The sequence below is a fragment of the Calypte anna genome, chromosome 2, assembly GCF_003957555.1.
Source record: "Calypte anna isolate BGI_N300 chromosome 2, bCalAnn1_v1.p, whole genome shotgun sequence".
NCBI lineage: Eukaryota > Metazoa > Chordata > Aves > Apodiformes > Trochilidae > Calypte > Calypte anna.
Window position 1 is genome coordinate 16696450 of NC_044245.1, and position 15154 is coordinate 16711603.

General features: G+C 37.9%; 1 protein-coding gene across 1 annotated transcript in view; it reads left to right on the forward strand.

Annotated features, from left to right (window-relative positions):
- Window positions 1-4624: 4624 nt before the first annotated feature.
- The window catches only part of ARMC4 (armadillo repeat containing 4), an 85238-nt gene continuing 74708 nt past the window's right edge, over window positions 4625-15154 (forward strand). The window contains exons 1-6 of the mRNA XM_030445768.1: window positions 4625-4848; window positions 5829-5986; window positions 7346-7541; window positions 8109-8215; window positions 8668-8804; window positions 9808-9924. Of these exons, the coding sequence (XP_030301628.1) occupies window positions 4625-4848; window positions 5829-5986; window positions 7346-7541; window positions 8109-8215; window positions 8668-8804; window positions 9808-9924 (939 nt within the window). The remainder of the gene's footprint in view (window positions 4849-5828; window positions 5987-7345; window positions 7542-8108; window positions 8216-8667; window positions 8805-9807; window positions 9925-15154) is intronic.

Sequence of the window (15154 nt, forward strand, 5' to 3'; positions counted from 1 at the left end):
CCTACTTAAAAAAAATTAAAAAACAAACACAACCCCACAACAAACTAACAATGGATTATGATAATTCAAGATTCCTTAAAATATTCATTAAAAACTCCAGGCACTTAAATAGTGTATTTGTACTAATACAAAATTAAACAAATGCAGTCAAATATATTTTTTTATTTCTCTAGTTAATCCCTTTGCACCACAACAGCAGGACTTTTGTTTGTTTTGTGAATGCAAAAAAAAAAAAAAGTAAATTTTGCAAAAAAAAAGTAAGCTAATGAACAATAAAAGGAAATCCACAATTACTGTCTTGTTTTCTCCTAGTTTTCAACTTGTCTGACAAAGTGCACATGAAGCTTGTCAGCCAAACTGTTATTTAACAGAAGGAATAGTTGGTATTACTTAACCAGAATGGCTTTTTTATTTTATGTAAGCCTCTACAACTGTTTTTTACAACTTGTATTGCTGGTCTACTTTAGCAGTAATAATTTACACCCTATTCTACAATAATGTGAGGAAAAAGACACACAAAAAATTGCTTACACATTCTGGCTGCAACTTTGATACTGTAAAAAAAATTTCCAATTGCCCTTCTCTCCATGTTAACAAATTCTTCATATTCCCCATTTCTTTGTGCCAGTAACAAATGACCTCATCTTCAACTACACTAATTTTACCTGCTGTTTTATAATGATTTTTACATTAAAAACGTAATAATAACTTCAGAGTAAAAAGTCACCAGTATGTAAATGTATTGCTAGTAATTTACGGAACTAGCTAAACATGATTCAAATGCCATCTGTGGGTGGACCCATTTCCTGAGTAAGCTGCTTTTAAGAATACATTATGATTTCGTTGTCTGGAGGTTTTTGCACACTGATTTTGAGTCACCTAGAGGATACTTTCATAATTCTTTAAGTGATTACTTCTTTTAACACCTTAACTTTCAGACAAAAGTTTTAAAGATGTCCTTTTATACTCTCATGCTAGGAGATATTAATAGCATTGATCAATCAAATCTGGTAAAAACAAAAGGTGGTAGTAAATATCCTTTGGTCTGGCTAAGTGAAGGTGTTCCTAAGTGCTTGTTTGTTAGTGATAGCTGATGTAAGAAGGCATGACTTCCTGCCATCCAGCAAGACAATCCTGAATGCTACCAAGGAAAGAGGTTGGGAACCAAAAGATAGAAACAGTGTGCCATATTTTCCTTTCAAAATGGCATTTGATTTTATAAGGTTAAACTGCAATACTATATGCTTACATCCTGTAAAAAGCTGCAAACTCATCTGGAAATAAGTTATGTATTAAAAATTGGTTGTAATAATTTCAAGCTGAAAATAATCCCTAACATGATCTCAAAAATGAATGCAATCCTAGAATGTAGTAGCTGAGGAACTTCCAAAAGAAATGAAGACTATTAGTGCCATTGTAATGGACCCTGGTGAAACAACCATAGAAATATTGTCAAATCTATGTAAGAAAAACAAGCTGAGACAAACACAGGCAATTAAGGGATACTAAGATGGTAAGGGAAATTAAGAACTTGTAGGCTTACACTAGAGGAACTGAACTTGTTTCGCCTAGCAAAATGAAGCCTAAGAGAAAATATTCTAACGCAAAAACTCAGTATAAATTATAAGGAGGAAAAGTAGCCATTGAAATAAGGTAAAGAACCAGTGTCGGTGCAAGAACAAATAGACACTAACTAGTCACACAAACTGAGGTTAGAAATCAAATCACAGAATCACAGAATCAGGTGGTTTCTTGTCTTTAGAAGAGTCAGAGCAGTCTTCCTGTGAGTACAGCTGAGCTACAAACTTGGTATTTGCCTGCCTCAAAGAAGAAAGGGGAAAACCACCTCCACTCTCTAGACCATCCACAGAGCTTTAGCTTCTGATACCAGATTCCAGCAGCATTCCTCACTGCTGGATTGCCAGACATACTCTGCTTTTTCATTTTTTGACTAATCTGTCCCCACAGGAAGTTCCACTGGTAACTAAGGCTAAGCTAGCTAGCAAAACTTGGTTCTATGGAACATCATACTCTTTAGAGATGCAAACTCTTTAGGGTAAATCATCCCATTTATCTTTGCCACTAAAATATCTTTCTTTTTCGCTGTTCAGTGGAACAGAGTGATCTCGCTTAGGAATTCTATTTCTTACTCCACCAACCTCTTACTTAAAATACTCAGCTGTGTGTGAAAACTCACTGTCTTTACTCCCCACTACCCATGTGGACACTTTTACTCCCTTTACTCCTTTTCACATTTTGCACCTTCTGCCCATCAGATTCAACTTTTTAATAGTCATTACCTTAGTAAAAAGAAGAGATTTAATTTTTTTTGAAAATGCCTTCATACATAGTACTCCATAAAGAAATTTCACAAAGCCTTTACCCAGGCTTTTTACTGAAAATGCTCCTTCATTTTCACCTATTTGAATTATTCATTTTCTATCTTCACAAAGTCATGCAGTGAAACAAGAAAAGCCAATGCTATTCTTAAGTCATTACTGTGTAGACTTCATGTACTTATACATAGTTACTTCTTGCAGTAAGTAAAATGTGTATGGACAATCATCTCCATGAAAAAATTTATGAATCCCACACTGTTATTCTTTAAGATCCATCCCACATACATTCCATGACCTTTCTCATTATTAGAGGTTTCTTACACAGCTGAGCCCTAAGTTGGTAAAATAACTCTTGGCTACGTTAACTCTATGGTGTTTGGACAGCTGGGTACTTCTGTTGGACTGCCCTTGAAAGGATAATTTTCCTATGCCTTTGGAGGAACACATATATTAGAATGGTGAATATAGTTTCCTAACCTCAGCTGGTGTGCAACAGGTAACCAACCATTCCTTCCTAGGTCAAATCTAAACTGATGTTTATAATCTGACAGGTATTTTGGCAAACCCCGGTAATGAAACTTGGGAGGATTAACAGATGGGATGGGAAGTTAGGGAAAAGCATTTTTATCTGCCCAGTAGTACTAGAGAGGAGACAGTCAAGTGGGAGTGGAGTAGTAGTTTTGGAACTTAAAGATTTACTCAGAGTGATAGCTCATTCACATTATGGATCAGACTGTGACTGAAGAAATATTACTAGTTCCCATTCTGCCTTTGTGGTGTTCAGTTTGAATGTTTTTAGTATTGTGCTATCTCCAGACAGAAAAGGATTTTATTCATCAGCAATGTCTACACGTGCTTCCTTTACCTTTTTCTAGAAGCACTAATTTCACATTACATTTTCTTTTAACAAAAAGAATCTGGAACAATGCCTCAACAATTAGAAGTGGCTAATGTTAACTTTATTAATTAAAGCTATTTTCTTGTAATGACTGAAAGCTAGTGAAAGGCTTAAGCTCTACTGGCTATAATGTAAGCTGAAACGGTGGTCTTTATTTAAACTCTGGTGTGAAGTAACTCTGATCACTACATTATTTAATTCCCCAGCATTTACCTCTTCTATTATTTTGACTGTAGCTCCTTTTACCCTTAATGACAAGCGTCCTACCCCTTTACTACTCACCCTCACGCACTACACCACCGAGCACCGAGGGCCACCTGCCTGATACCCTCTTGGCTTCCAGCCCTCTCCCAAAGTCAGGAAGCTGTTCTTCCCGCAGTGCGATCTTTATTGAGGTGCCCCCACCTCACACCACCGCGTTTGGAGGCACTCTCTCGGCACCGGGGTGCCACCGCGGCTGCCACCCCCCGTGTCACACTCATCCACCTGCCCCCGGCGTATCAACACCTCCGTTGTTCCCCTCAAAGCAGTAACTCTCCGGGGCGCACCGCCGGGGCCTGCGCCCGCAGCCGCCACACCCGGCTGCCCGTTCAAGCAGGCGGTAGCCCGGGGCAGCGCGCGGCCCTTTCCCGCCGCCGGCTGCCGGTTGTTTACCGGCCGCTCCCGGTAACGGCCGCTGCCATAGCAACGCCGTCGGCCTCGCCGCGGCCCGGGCGGCGATAGGACGGTCCGGTGCGGCTTACCCGAGACAAGGTATGGGGGCAAGCGGGGAGGGGCGTCCATCCGCCGAGCTTTTGGCCACCGTGGAAGGCTCCACATCGCCGCCGGGCTCAGCGATCCCTCCCGCAGCAGCCCTGACCCCGGCCGCTGCCCCGGGGGCACTCTGCGCTATGCTGGCAGCCTCGGGTTTCGGGGGCGAAGCGTCAGCGCGGCTGTCTAACCGCGGGGGCCCTCGGCCCTTCCAGGCTTGCGGGCGGGTCTGACACCCCCTTTGCCCGCCATTTATAGAAAGTGCCGGTGAGGTGAGGAGTCATTGTGTATGTCTTTCCAGCTACCCTGTTTTATCAGTGCTATCAACTTTAGGAGGACAACCTGAGAGCCTTTTGTTAAAGCCACAACAGAGGCCTTCTGCTGTCAGCTCCTCTAATCTAAAGGTGTTTTCACTTGATTTCCCAACTTCTTAAAAAATCGATTGTTGCCTTCTTCATTTCCCCCTTCCCCATTCTAGGTGTTTAAATGAGCTAAAAGAATCTAGATATGTTTATAAGAGTTATAATTCCTAGATATGTTTATTTCAAATTTCAGCAGCCACAACACACTGCATTTATCAGCTGAGAGCTCAGTGTGACCACTGTTCACTTGCCCAGGTGTACTTGCCCAGGAAACCATGGGAACGGCATTAGCAAGAGCAGCTCAGTGGACTGCTGCTGGTTCTGGAACTGGCACACTCGAAATCACCCCTTTGAACGAATCTCTTTTAAATCAAATTATTAAGTTTGTGGAGGACTTCAGCAGCAGGCATCCTCAGGAGGCAGCATTTGTCTTCAGAGAGCCCCTGGAGTGGGAAACACAACTGTCCTCTTCAGTATTTGGAGAAGATTATGAGATCAAGTAAGTTTGAATTAGTGTGTTTTATGATGTTGAAAGTGAACTATGAAGCAGAACTGTTCTCACTCAGCATAAAGAAATCCATAGTGTATTTAGGAGGCTGAAATGGGCAGGATTTTACTGATTATATTGAAAACTTTGAGTTTAACTTTGTAAGGTTTTTGAGAGGTTGAGGCTATGCTGTCTTGATTGTGATACAGATCTGTTTAGCTAGTGATTTATACAACTTGCATTGTCTGTTCCCTAAAACCACTAATAGTGATTAACCCTGTAATTTCTGCTAGTGATAGGAGTGCCTCCTAGCACTCTGGATTGACCTTGGCTGGGTGGCAGGTACTCTCCAAAGCTGCTCTACCATTCCTCACCTCAACTGGACAGAGGAGAAACATTTGACAAAGGGCTTGTGGGTCAAAATTAGGACAGGAAGATCAGTTACCTATTACCATCGCAGCCAAACCAGGCTCAACTCACAGAAATTAATTTATTGCCAGTCAAAAGTCAGAGTACGATAATGAGAAATAAAAATGAACCTTAAAACACCTTCCCCCCCAACCCTCCCATCTTCCCAAAATGGATATTACACCCAATTTTTTCTACTTCCTCAACCCCTAGTAGCACGGGGAATGAGAGTTGCAGTCCATTCATTATGCATTTTCTCCTCCTCACACTATTTATATGTCCTCCCAGCAAACCTGCTCCAACATAGGCTCCTCTCCTCAAGGTCATAGATCCTGCCAGGAGCATGCTCCAGTGCAGGCTCTCCACAGGATCCCAGACTCCTTTGGATGCATCCACCTGCTGATTTGCACTGAGCAAATTGTTTTACCTTGGAAGTTTTCTGAAAAACAGTTTAAAGAAATTGTATGTATTAAAGAAATTTCCACATGAAAGTCATTTGGAACTTGAATAACATTCAAGGTTCTACTCTGAAAGTTGCTGTTTATTAGTTCTTGTATTACAAAGGTATAATTTTATTTTTCTAGTGATGAAACTGCTCAGTCTAAAGCCAAAGATAAAGATGGGAAACCACTGCTTCTCCTCACAGGATCAACTCTGAGAGTTCGCAGTTTTGACCAGCTGTCCCGTTTGCTTGAAGTGGCTGTGGAAAAAAAGTTAAAGGAAGTACAGGCGTGCCTTGAAGGTTTCCTTTCTTTTTTTATGTATATCTTTCCTCTGTCTTAAAAAGCATGTCTTCTCCAGTTCATGTTTATGAAATGTGAAGAAAGGCATGCCTCCATTTGAAGTATATGAGTGTTGATTCATAAAGGTCGCTAAAGATGCTGATCCAGAGCTTAATGAAGTTTCTGTTTCTTCCCATATTTTCACAGAAATTGATAACAGAGAAATCTGGAATAAAGTTAAAATAAGACTGTTGATTCTCATACACAAATTGATGTGTATTGAGTTCTTCCCAGCTATGGCAGAAGGCAGTAGGTTTAAATTTCTGAAAAAAGAATGTCTTACTGGAGGCTAATTGCAGTTTTTCCTGTTTGTTGTTTAATCCTCTCTTAAAATGTTAATGATTAATGTTTAAAATTATTTTAAAATAATTTGAAAGTAGCAAAACTTACATGCTTAAGATATTCTTACCTGCACATGGTTCACAGTGAGTGCTTCCAGGTCGTTCTCACAATGACTTTTAAAATACAGGTACGAGTACTTTTATTGTGTCATATTCAAGACCTAGATTCTGAAACAGACTAGAAGACCCTAGTTATGCTAATTTGTATATCCTCCTCTAATTGGAGGTAGAAGAGATAGTAATATTCTTTGGCAATATTAGTAGAAATTACAGCTGCAGTACTAAAATACAAATGCTTATGCTGGATCAGACTTCAGATCCATCGAATTCCAGGGCCTGTCACTGAATGAGTAATAGGGAAGAATAATATGGACAGGGCATCATGCAGAGGCACTCGCAGATGCATAGGACTTCATTTGAAGGAACAGAGTAAAATGGTTTTTTATAACCCATTGACATGTAGTTATGTTGCTGTTTATCAAAAAGAGCAGCTGGCATAGCTTAGGAAGTAAAAGGGCTATTGGGAATGCTGCTAGAAAACTCTGAAGATGGTCTTTAACACTAAATCATATTTCCAAAATGATCAATTTTCAGTGAGTTAAACCCATTTATTTCCTGTTTTGGTCCCCAGCCAGGCATATTTTCTGGAAAGGTGGCTGTTTATAAAGGAAATTACTGAATATAGACCTCTAGGTTGAATGAATCTAAATCTTTGTTGTGAAAAGCAATTTTATTATGAAAAATTTATTTTTGTTCTTATTGTTTTCTTATTTTTTAAAGCGTATTTTAAGTTACAACAACACAGAAATATGAAACAATATATCATACATTAATATTTGATTAGTAACTAGGAACATTATTAAAATTCTTTGGATAAATTTATATAATGAATATTACTCCACAATTGACATAAAATATGTTTGTCTTGCCTTATAATTTTGTAAAGTATCATATTATGATTCTGTTTCATATTTGCAGCTAACAGGGATCCTATAGTGAAAATTCTTGGCCCTGCATATGGCACTGTTGAAGGAGAAGATAGGTCCATGTTGCATTTACTTGACAAAGTGAAAAGAGATGATGACACTGAAACAGAGATGAAGATTAAAATCTTTGTTTTTCTTCATCAGCTTGATTTGCAACTACTTAATAGTGCCTTGAAACAGATTTCACAGTAAGTGCCTTTTAAATGACAGGTAAGCATGTCAGCCTGTGCATTTTTTGGTTTTATTCCTAAATCAGATTGGTTTCAACCCACAACATGCACTTTTGGTGTGACATAAATAAATTTATTGAAATAACTTTCACTGTTCATTGAATTACTGAAAAAACTTTTTTCCTGAAGATTTTACTGTAGGCATGGGTATACAAGTGTGTGCTTACAAATGAGGATTTTTTTTATTGCATATGTTTTGCATTTTGGTAGCAAATTGAAGTAATTTGTGCAAACAACGTTACAGGTAATTATTTTCAAGGAAATGTTTATTTCTTGATGGAAGCCTATTAAGTATTACATTGAGTCTTTATCTTAGTTACAAGGACTTCATATTAGCTATAGAACTACTATTTCACTAAACAGATAAAATTAAGAAAAAAAACAAACCAGAAGATGACCCATGTCTAGATTCTTGTTGCTAAAATTAAGACTCAGAGTAAAAGAAAAAAATAATGTTGTATTCTCCTTTATTTCTGAGTACATCAACTTGATGAAACATTTAAGACCATTTTCTATTAATTGCAGACACGTCAGACTAAATCCAGCTGCTATAGATAACGAAGTTAATCTTCTCAAGAATTTCTCTGGGAAAGGAGAAGATACAGTATTGAAATCACTGCAATATACATCAGGTCCAGATTTGATCAGATCTTACATTTATACATACCCTTACTAAAGTATTTGACTTCCATGTGAAATTTGCTATATTAAGTTCGCTAATAAATTTTAAGAGTTTATTTCTACTTTAAAGTTATAAAGTAAAACAAAAAGTATTTTCAGGTGTGGGATTCTATTCTTCAGCCTTACAGGAGTAGTTTCTCATTGCATGGATATCGTCCATGGAAGCAGAAGTAGTGAACTGAGTCCCTGATCCTTAAAAGTGCTAAGCACAGCTGCAATTCTTGGTTTGATTGGGCCACGGGTCACAGAGCTTCACATAATTAATTCCTAACAGTATGAATTCTTAAGAGTAAGGTATAGTTTTCAGAATTTGTTTTGTATGCATGCTAAATTATTAATCAAGCATAAGTGTTAAAAAATAATTTTAAACTGGATTAAAAACAATGATGCTAATTGGTTACAGATTACGTGTTCTTTAATGGATGCCGAGCTCCTCCCTGGAGACAAGTACATGGAGAAGTTTGTTATTTAGTCATCAAACCACACGACACTGGTCCTTTGTATATCACTTGCAGCACAGCAGGAGTGTTTTTAAATGGAGTAAGTAGTAATAAAGAATACCATAGACTAATGAATATTTTTATGTGCTAAAATAAAAATCAGTCAGGTTTAGGGTAGTAGTATTGAGGCTGTAAGACCTGTAGAGTATAGAAGAAGACAGAATAATAAATGTATGTTAGTTTTTCCCATAGGTTTTGAGTGTTTTTTCTGTAACTTTGCTACTAGAAGTGTATTCTGCACTCTTTGCTAGCAGTGCTTGCCTTTAAACATGGCCTAACATTCCTTCATACTCTATTTAAAGGCATGGGGGACCCAATGCCTCTCTAGTGCCTCATCGCTCTTGATCTGATGTGTAGTATTGTATTTGGTTAATATAGTTTGCTTTTGTCTTTTTATAAAGGATAAGCAGTTATTTCTCCTTTCAGTGAAAGTTTTTTAGAAATTATTTATCTCTTCTGCTTTTCATTTTGGTTGCCTCTTTCTTTACAGATAGGATTTATTTAGACATAAAAGTCCCTTACATGTGTTAGGCAGTGACCAGAGCTCTTACATGGATTTTGAAGAGGGAATGACCAGGCATAACACCACAAAGTGATTTCCTGAGAGTTAAAAAATCCAGGGAAATTTTGGCTTAGTACATTTTTAATGGATGAAGCTCATAAAGCTTAGGCTAGTCAGGTCACATTATTTTCTGATGCTTTTAGACATCTGCTATACTGCGCTGGAAGCTCGTATTTACTTGGCTGTTTGCCATAAGCCATAAATTTCTTTTCAGTGGAACTATACACAATATAATTAACTGATAATAATTACATGCAGAATTCTATGTAAGGTCTTGATTATCTGTTGGGATCCATGGGGTTGTTCTTTACAATGCATCTTTACAAAGCATTATCAAAGTTTGATGGACTGAGACTGAGACTTCTGTACCTAATTCATTACAGTAGAACCTCTATGCTCTTTAGTACTATTTTATGGTGTAGCTCAAGTTACCTGTGTAAAGCAATACTATTAATAGCTTTAAATTTATTCTTCTTTTAAGGGTCAACAAGAGGGTAAAGATGACATTGACTATGAAAGAAAAAGTGATGTTTATAAAGATATTGTCACACTGTTAAGGGAGAAATCGCCTAGATTTGTAGAAAATATGGCAAAACAGGTATGTGGTTTCTGACACTGGGTGTATACTCTAATTGTACAAATGTAGATTTTACATTGGTAAGACTTACATTATAAACCTAGCTGGACATTTATGTGGTTTATCAAAATTAAATCTGTAATTACATGAAGAATTTTAAAGACTTTCAAATACATTCGTTATTTTTCTTTGGACTTGTTTCAGATTCTACTAAATATGTTCCTTATGAAAATAGTAAATAATGCAGTGTTTCAGGTATTGTTCTATATTATACTTTAATGTGAGATTTGATCCAACATGTGAGATCAACTTCTAATTTAGTATGAAATGTTTTGCTTGTTTTTGCTGTTATTCTTTATGGAAAACTGGAAATGTTAAAGGAGGAAAATATTATATTCTTACAGAAAATATTATATTCTTACAGGAAAGGTCAGCTTTTTAAGATAATATTTTTATGTGATCAAAAGCACTTGAATTTTTATCTTCATTCTTTGTAACCCAAATATAAATAATAACCCAGCTTTTTTATGAGAACTGCCTGATTTAAATATCATAGCTAAGAATTAAGCATCCAGCTTATACAGTAGTATGAAAGGATTTTGGATTTTATTTAGAGCTTTATATTAGCTGGAATCACACGGTGCCACAATTTCAGTTGTTTCATCATTCGCAATAAAACCTCTTTTTTCAGATTTCTTGTGTGGTTTTAACAGCTTTTAGCAACAGTAATGGAACTAATTTTCTAAGTTGTTCTGTTTGAAAGTGCAGTAATTTCCAAAATTTATTCTATTTGTCTCATAGGCAAGTATTTTTTTAGGGCTATATCTACATACAATTTGCATTTTATAATTGTGACAATATATGAATGTTTTGGGGTGTAATTACTGGTTTAATTTATTTGCAAAGTGGCTTCATGGGTGGTCATGTAAAGTAAAATATGGTAATATCTTAATAATTTTTTTCTTACTGTCGCAGTGGGTGTTTGATGCAAACAGATGCGAGACGGAGACTCAGTTTGATGCAAACAAATGTCCAACTTTATTGAATAAGAAGGCAATATTTATACACTAATCTAAGAGCTAATGCCACGTATACATATTGCTGATTGGTGATTTCTACATCTCGTTACACACGTTTTAACTTGATTGGCTACAAAACCTTTAGCAACAATTAACTAACAAAGCTTATCTTTCACACATTCGAGCTTCTTCGTGGATGTTGCTATCGTGCCGAGTCCCTTAATCTAATCGTCTTGCTTACTCCTTAACCTTCGAGTGTTCTAACGTGCTGTTCCTTGTGGTTACAAAATATGCTTTAAGCAGCACTGTCCTTGCACATAGCCCAAAGCTTATGTTGAAATTATCAGCAATTGTTTGGTGCAGACAGTCTGAGGCTGTACTGCCTCAATTCCCCCTTCCGATTGGACAAGATAAACTCGTTTCATGGCACGATCGAGCATCCGTTGGAAGCATTGAAAAATACAGGGTAGCAAGATTAAAAAAAGTAAAAAAGCAGATAAAGCATAACAAACAGTCTTAACCAAACTTTGCAACCATCCCGTTAGACCCCATTCTGAAAAAAGTTTATCAAACCAGTCCTAATTATCCTGTGATTGCAAATGTGCAACCCCTTCTTTAAGTGATTGTATTGCAGCATGTATAGATTGAGAGTGATCAGAAAGATTCATACAACACATTCCATTAAAATCTTCACAAATATGACCTAAAAGCTAACAATAAAAGAGCAGTACAACAGAACAGCACAATCAACAATCAACACATAAACGAGGGATCCCCTAGTCAACATACAAACGATCACATGAATTACAACATTAACAAATGCCTGTTATCAATACAACACGAAAAGTACATTTCACACTGCAGTGGAAGGACTTAAACAACTTTTTAGTATGAGGAAGTTCAGATGTCCACTGGCGCATAGAACCAAGGGGGTAGAGGAGGCTTATCCGACAAAAATTGGTCGGGGGGCCCCAAAAGTGTCCCCAGACCCCTCCCGGATCACAGCACGGTGGAGTCCTAGTTTCCTCCATGGTTGCCAAATTAAAACCTAAAAAGCCAAATAAAATTATTTACAGACAAAATTCCAAGCCTTTAAATAGCAAAGGCATACACACTCTTTTTTTTTTTTTCTTCTTTTTTTTTTTCTTTCTTTTTTTTTTCTTTTTCTTTTTCATTTTTTTTTCTTTTTTTTTTTTTTTTTTTACTCTGTGTTCTCTGTACGAGGAGCAGTTCTCATTCTCCTCAGCAACTTTCAGGCCATGGTCTATAAAAAAAAACAAACCCGGGGAAAGCAATAAAAGTTTGTTGGTGGATTTAGATACATTTTTAGAGGTATGGTGGGCTCGTTTTCTGAGCAGCAGCAGTGTGTGCGGGGGGGGGGCGAGAAGCGGCTGCGGAGGCAGGAGTGGGAGTGCTCTCCGTACCAGGAGCAACTCTTGCTCTCCACAGCAACTTCCAGCCTCCAAAAAGGAATACTCATTCTCATAACTGTGTTTTTTGTCTTACTTCTCACCAATATATAAGAAAAACTAACAACCACCACTAGAAGATTAAAAAATGAAATGATATTGCTACTAAAATCTGGTAAAGTTACCCTGAAACAAAATGAAATGGTACAATTTCCTAAATCAAAACTGCAAGTATAATTACCAACCAAGTTTTTTATCTCTGTATGAAACACCAGTGTACCATGCACCACAATATGCATCAATATTGAGAACTATATTGCAATTATTGAGAAGGAATTAACAGAGTATTAATGAGCATTTTTGTGTCGTATGGCATCAACAATTGAGCAGTAAAAAGAATGTTGCAAATGAGATGACTCAAGCCGATTTCAAACTGCACTGCGCAATGACAACTTTGGCTTCTTTTACCATTTTCCAATCTAATGCAACCCATTGACCTCCTCCTCCTGGTCCCACAATCACTGGAAAACCATCGGACTCATATTGGGAACCATTTCTCCTTCAACTATAGCATTTTGAATAATTCCCTTCCATCTAGTTACTGGATACACATTACCACCTCCCCCACTACCCTCCCCTCCCCATGCTGGATCTGGAAGAGGTAGAGCAGTGGGTGTTAAAGGGTTAAGGGAAATAGGAGCAAGAATAGGGAACGGATCAAGGGGTAAAAATGGATTAGTGCTCCCTTGTTCGGGATGTTCCCTGGAGCAAAAACTAGAGTTTTTTCAGGGGTATACTCATCCTTGGTTTCCAGTTCTGTCAGCTTCTTCAGCAATTTCCTTAGTTGCTTGTCTCCGAGTCCCAGTTCCTTCCTTGGCTGTTGCTCTATAGCAGGCACTGATGGTGTTGACAGGTGAAGCAGAGGATTAATTGATGGCAACTGTGGTTAAGAAGATAAATCAGGCTTTCGAGGTGGAAAGGTGGCAGAGCAGTCGGGAGCCGCGGCAGGCAGGCACAAGGTCGGGAGTCTGCATTCCAAGATTCCTCGCCTGTGTTCTCCGGCTTCTCTCCCTCTGTGAACTCCGATGATTCTGGTGGTGTTTTCGGTTGCTTTTGGTTTTGCTTCTCGGTCCCATTTTAGTTTTCATCCAGCCCCCAGGGTCAAAGGGTTCTGGGTCCAAATCCACATTCACCATAGCAGCAGTGGTTGGCAGCAGGGGGGCAGAAGGGGGAGCAGATGAAGTAGTAGACTCTTTTCCTTTTAAAGTTTCAAAAAGTGTTCGCCAAGGTGCTAAGGGTTTGGTGGTTTCATTACTGCCCCGTGTAGTGGCATCCCATAATTTAACTCCGACCTCGTCCCAAAATGTAGGGTCATAAATAGAGACCGAATTGATGTCAGAAAAATGCTCACGAGTCCATTTTAAAAGCAGTTTTAGATCATGGCCAGGTATAACTTTTTTATCCTTATTAAGTAAAGTCTTTAAAGTATAATAAACGTCTCGTTCTTCTTTTGAATCCATAACAAAAAGTTTCTCCAAGCTCACCTGCCAATCGCGAGGAGGTGATGAAGGTGCGCACCACAATTATCGGCTTCCTTTCAGCCTTTTTCTTCACTCTTGAGTTCTTGGAGACCTGCGACCGGATAATCTTCAATCTTCTTTTTTCTTTAATAATCTTTAGCAATTTTTAAATTTTTATTTAGTCTTTAGCCCGTTCTACGTCGGGGTCACCATTTGTCGCAGTGGGTGTTTGATGCAAACAGATGCGAGACGGAGACTCAGTTTGATGCAAACAAATGTCCAACTTTATTGAATCAGAAGGCAATATTTATACACTAATCTAAGAGCTAATGCCACGTATACATATTGCTGATTGGTGATTTCTACATCTCGTTACACACGTTTTAACTTGATTGGCTACAAAACCTTTAGCAACAATTAACTAACAAAGCTTATCTTTCACACATTCGAGCTTCTTCGTGGATGTTGCTATCGTGCCGAGTCCCTTAATCTAATCGTCTTGCTTACTCCTTAACCTTCGAGTGTTCTAACGTGCTGTTCCTTGTGGTTACAAAATATGCTTTAAGCAGCACTGTCCTTGCACATAGCCCAAAGCTTATGTTGAAATTATCAGCAATTGTTTGGTGCAGACAGTCTGAGGCTGTACTGCCTCACTTACAATTCTAATCCTAAATGTTAATATAGCTTGTTCTTAATGTTGACAATAGAAATAATAATCCTTTCTTGACTGTTTTTCTGCTCTCATAAAGATACTGTAGCTGTTAAAGAAATGTGTGCACTTTTCAAGTGAGTAAATAGAATTATCCTATTTTCCTTCAATTTTGAAGGAAACTGTCATTTAAATCACTTACTTCCTTAGTATTCCCTTCCTGTGTAAATAAGTTTATTCTGAAGAGTATAAATTGCACCATTTTAATGTTTAGGAATACATTATATTACCTTGCTGAAGACTTGGTTAAGTACATTCTGCATTCTAAAACTAGAACTTAATATGTAGAGCTGCAGAGCATTTGTATTTGAGGGAAAACCTTCTCCACTCCAGAACTCTGAAAAGTAGAGGAGAGCTGTATTTCCAGGGTTGCCTACATGAAATAAATCATGACTGGAAATAGTCTTGATTTATTGTCTGTGGAGCTCATATTATGTACACATATACTGCAAAACCAATTAACTTTTGTAATACCTTCTTGGCCTTGTTTAAGGCCATTTGCTGTGAATTGCTGTGTTGGCATGTAATGCTGTAGGAAACATACTTTTGAACATTTGCTTAGCTGGTCAAGCTACAGCATCAATTCCCCTGTGA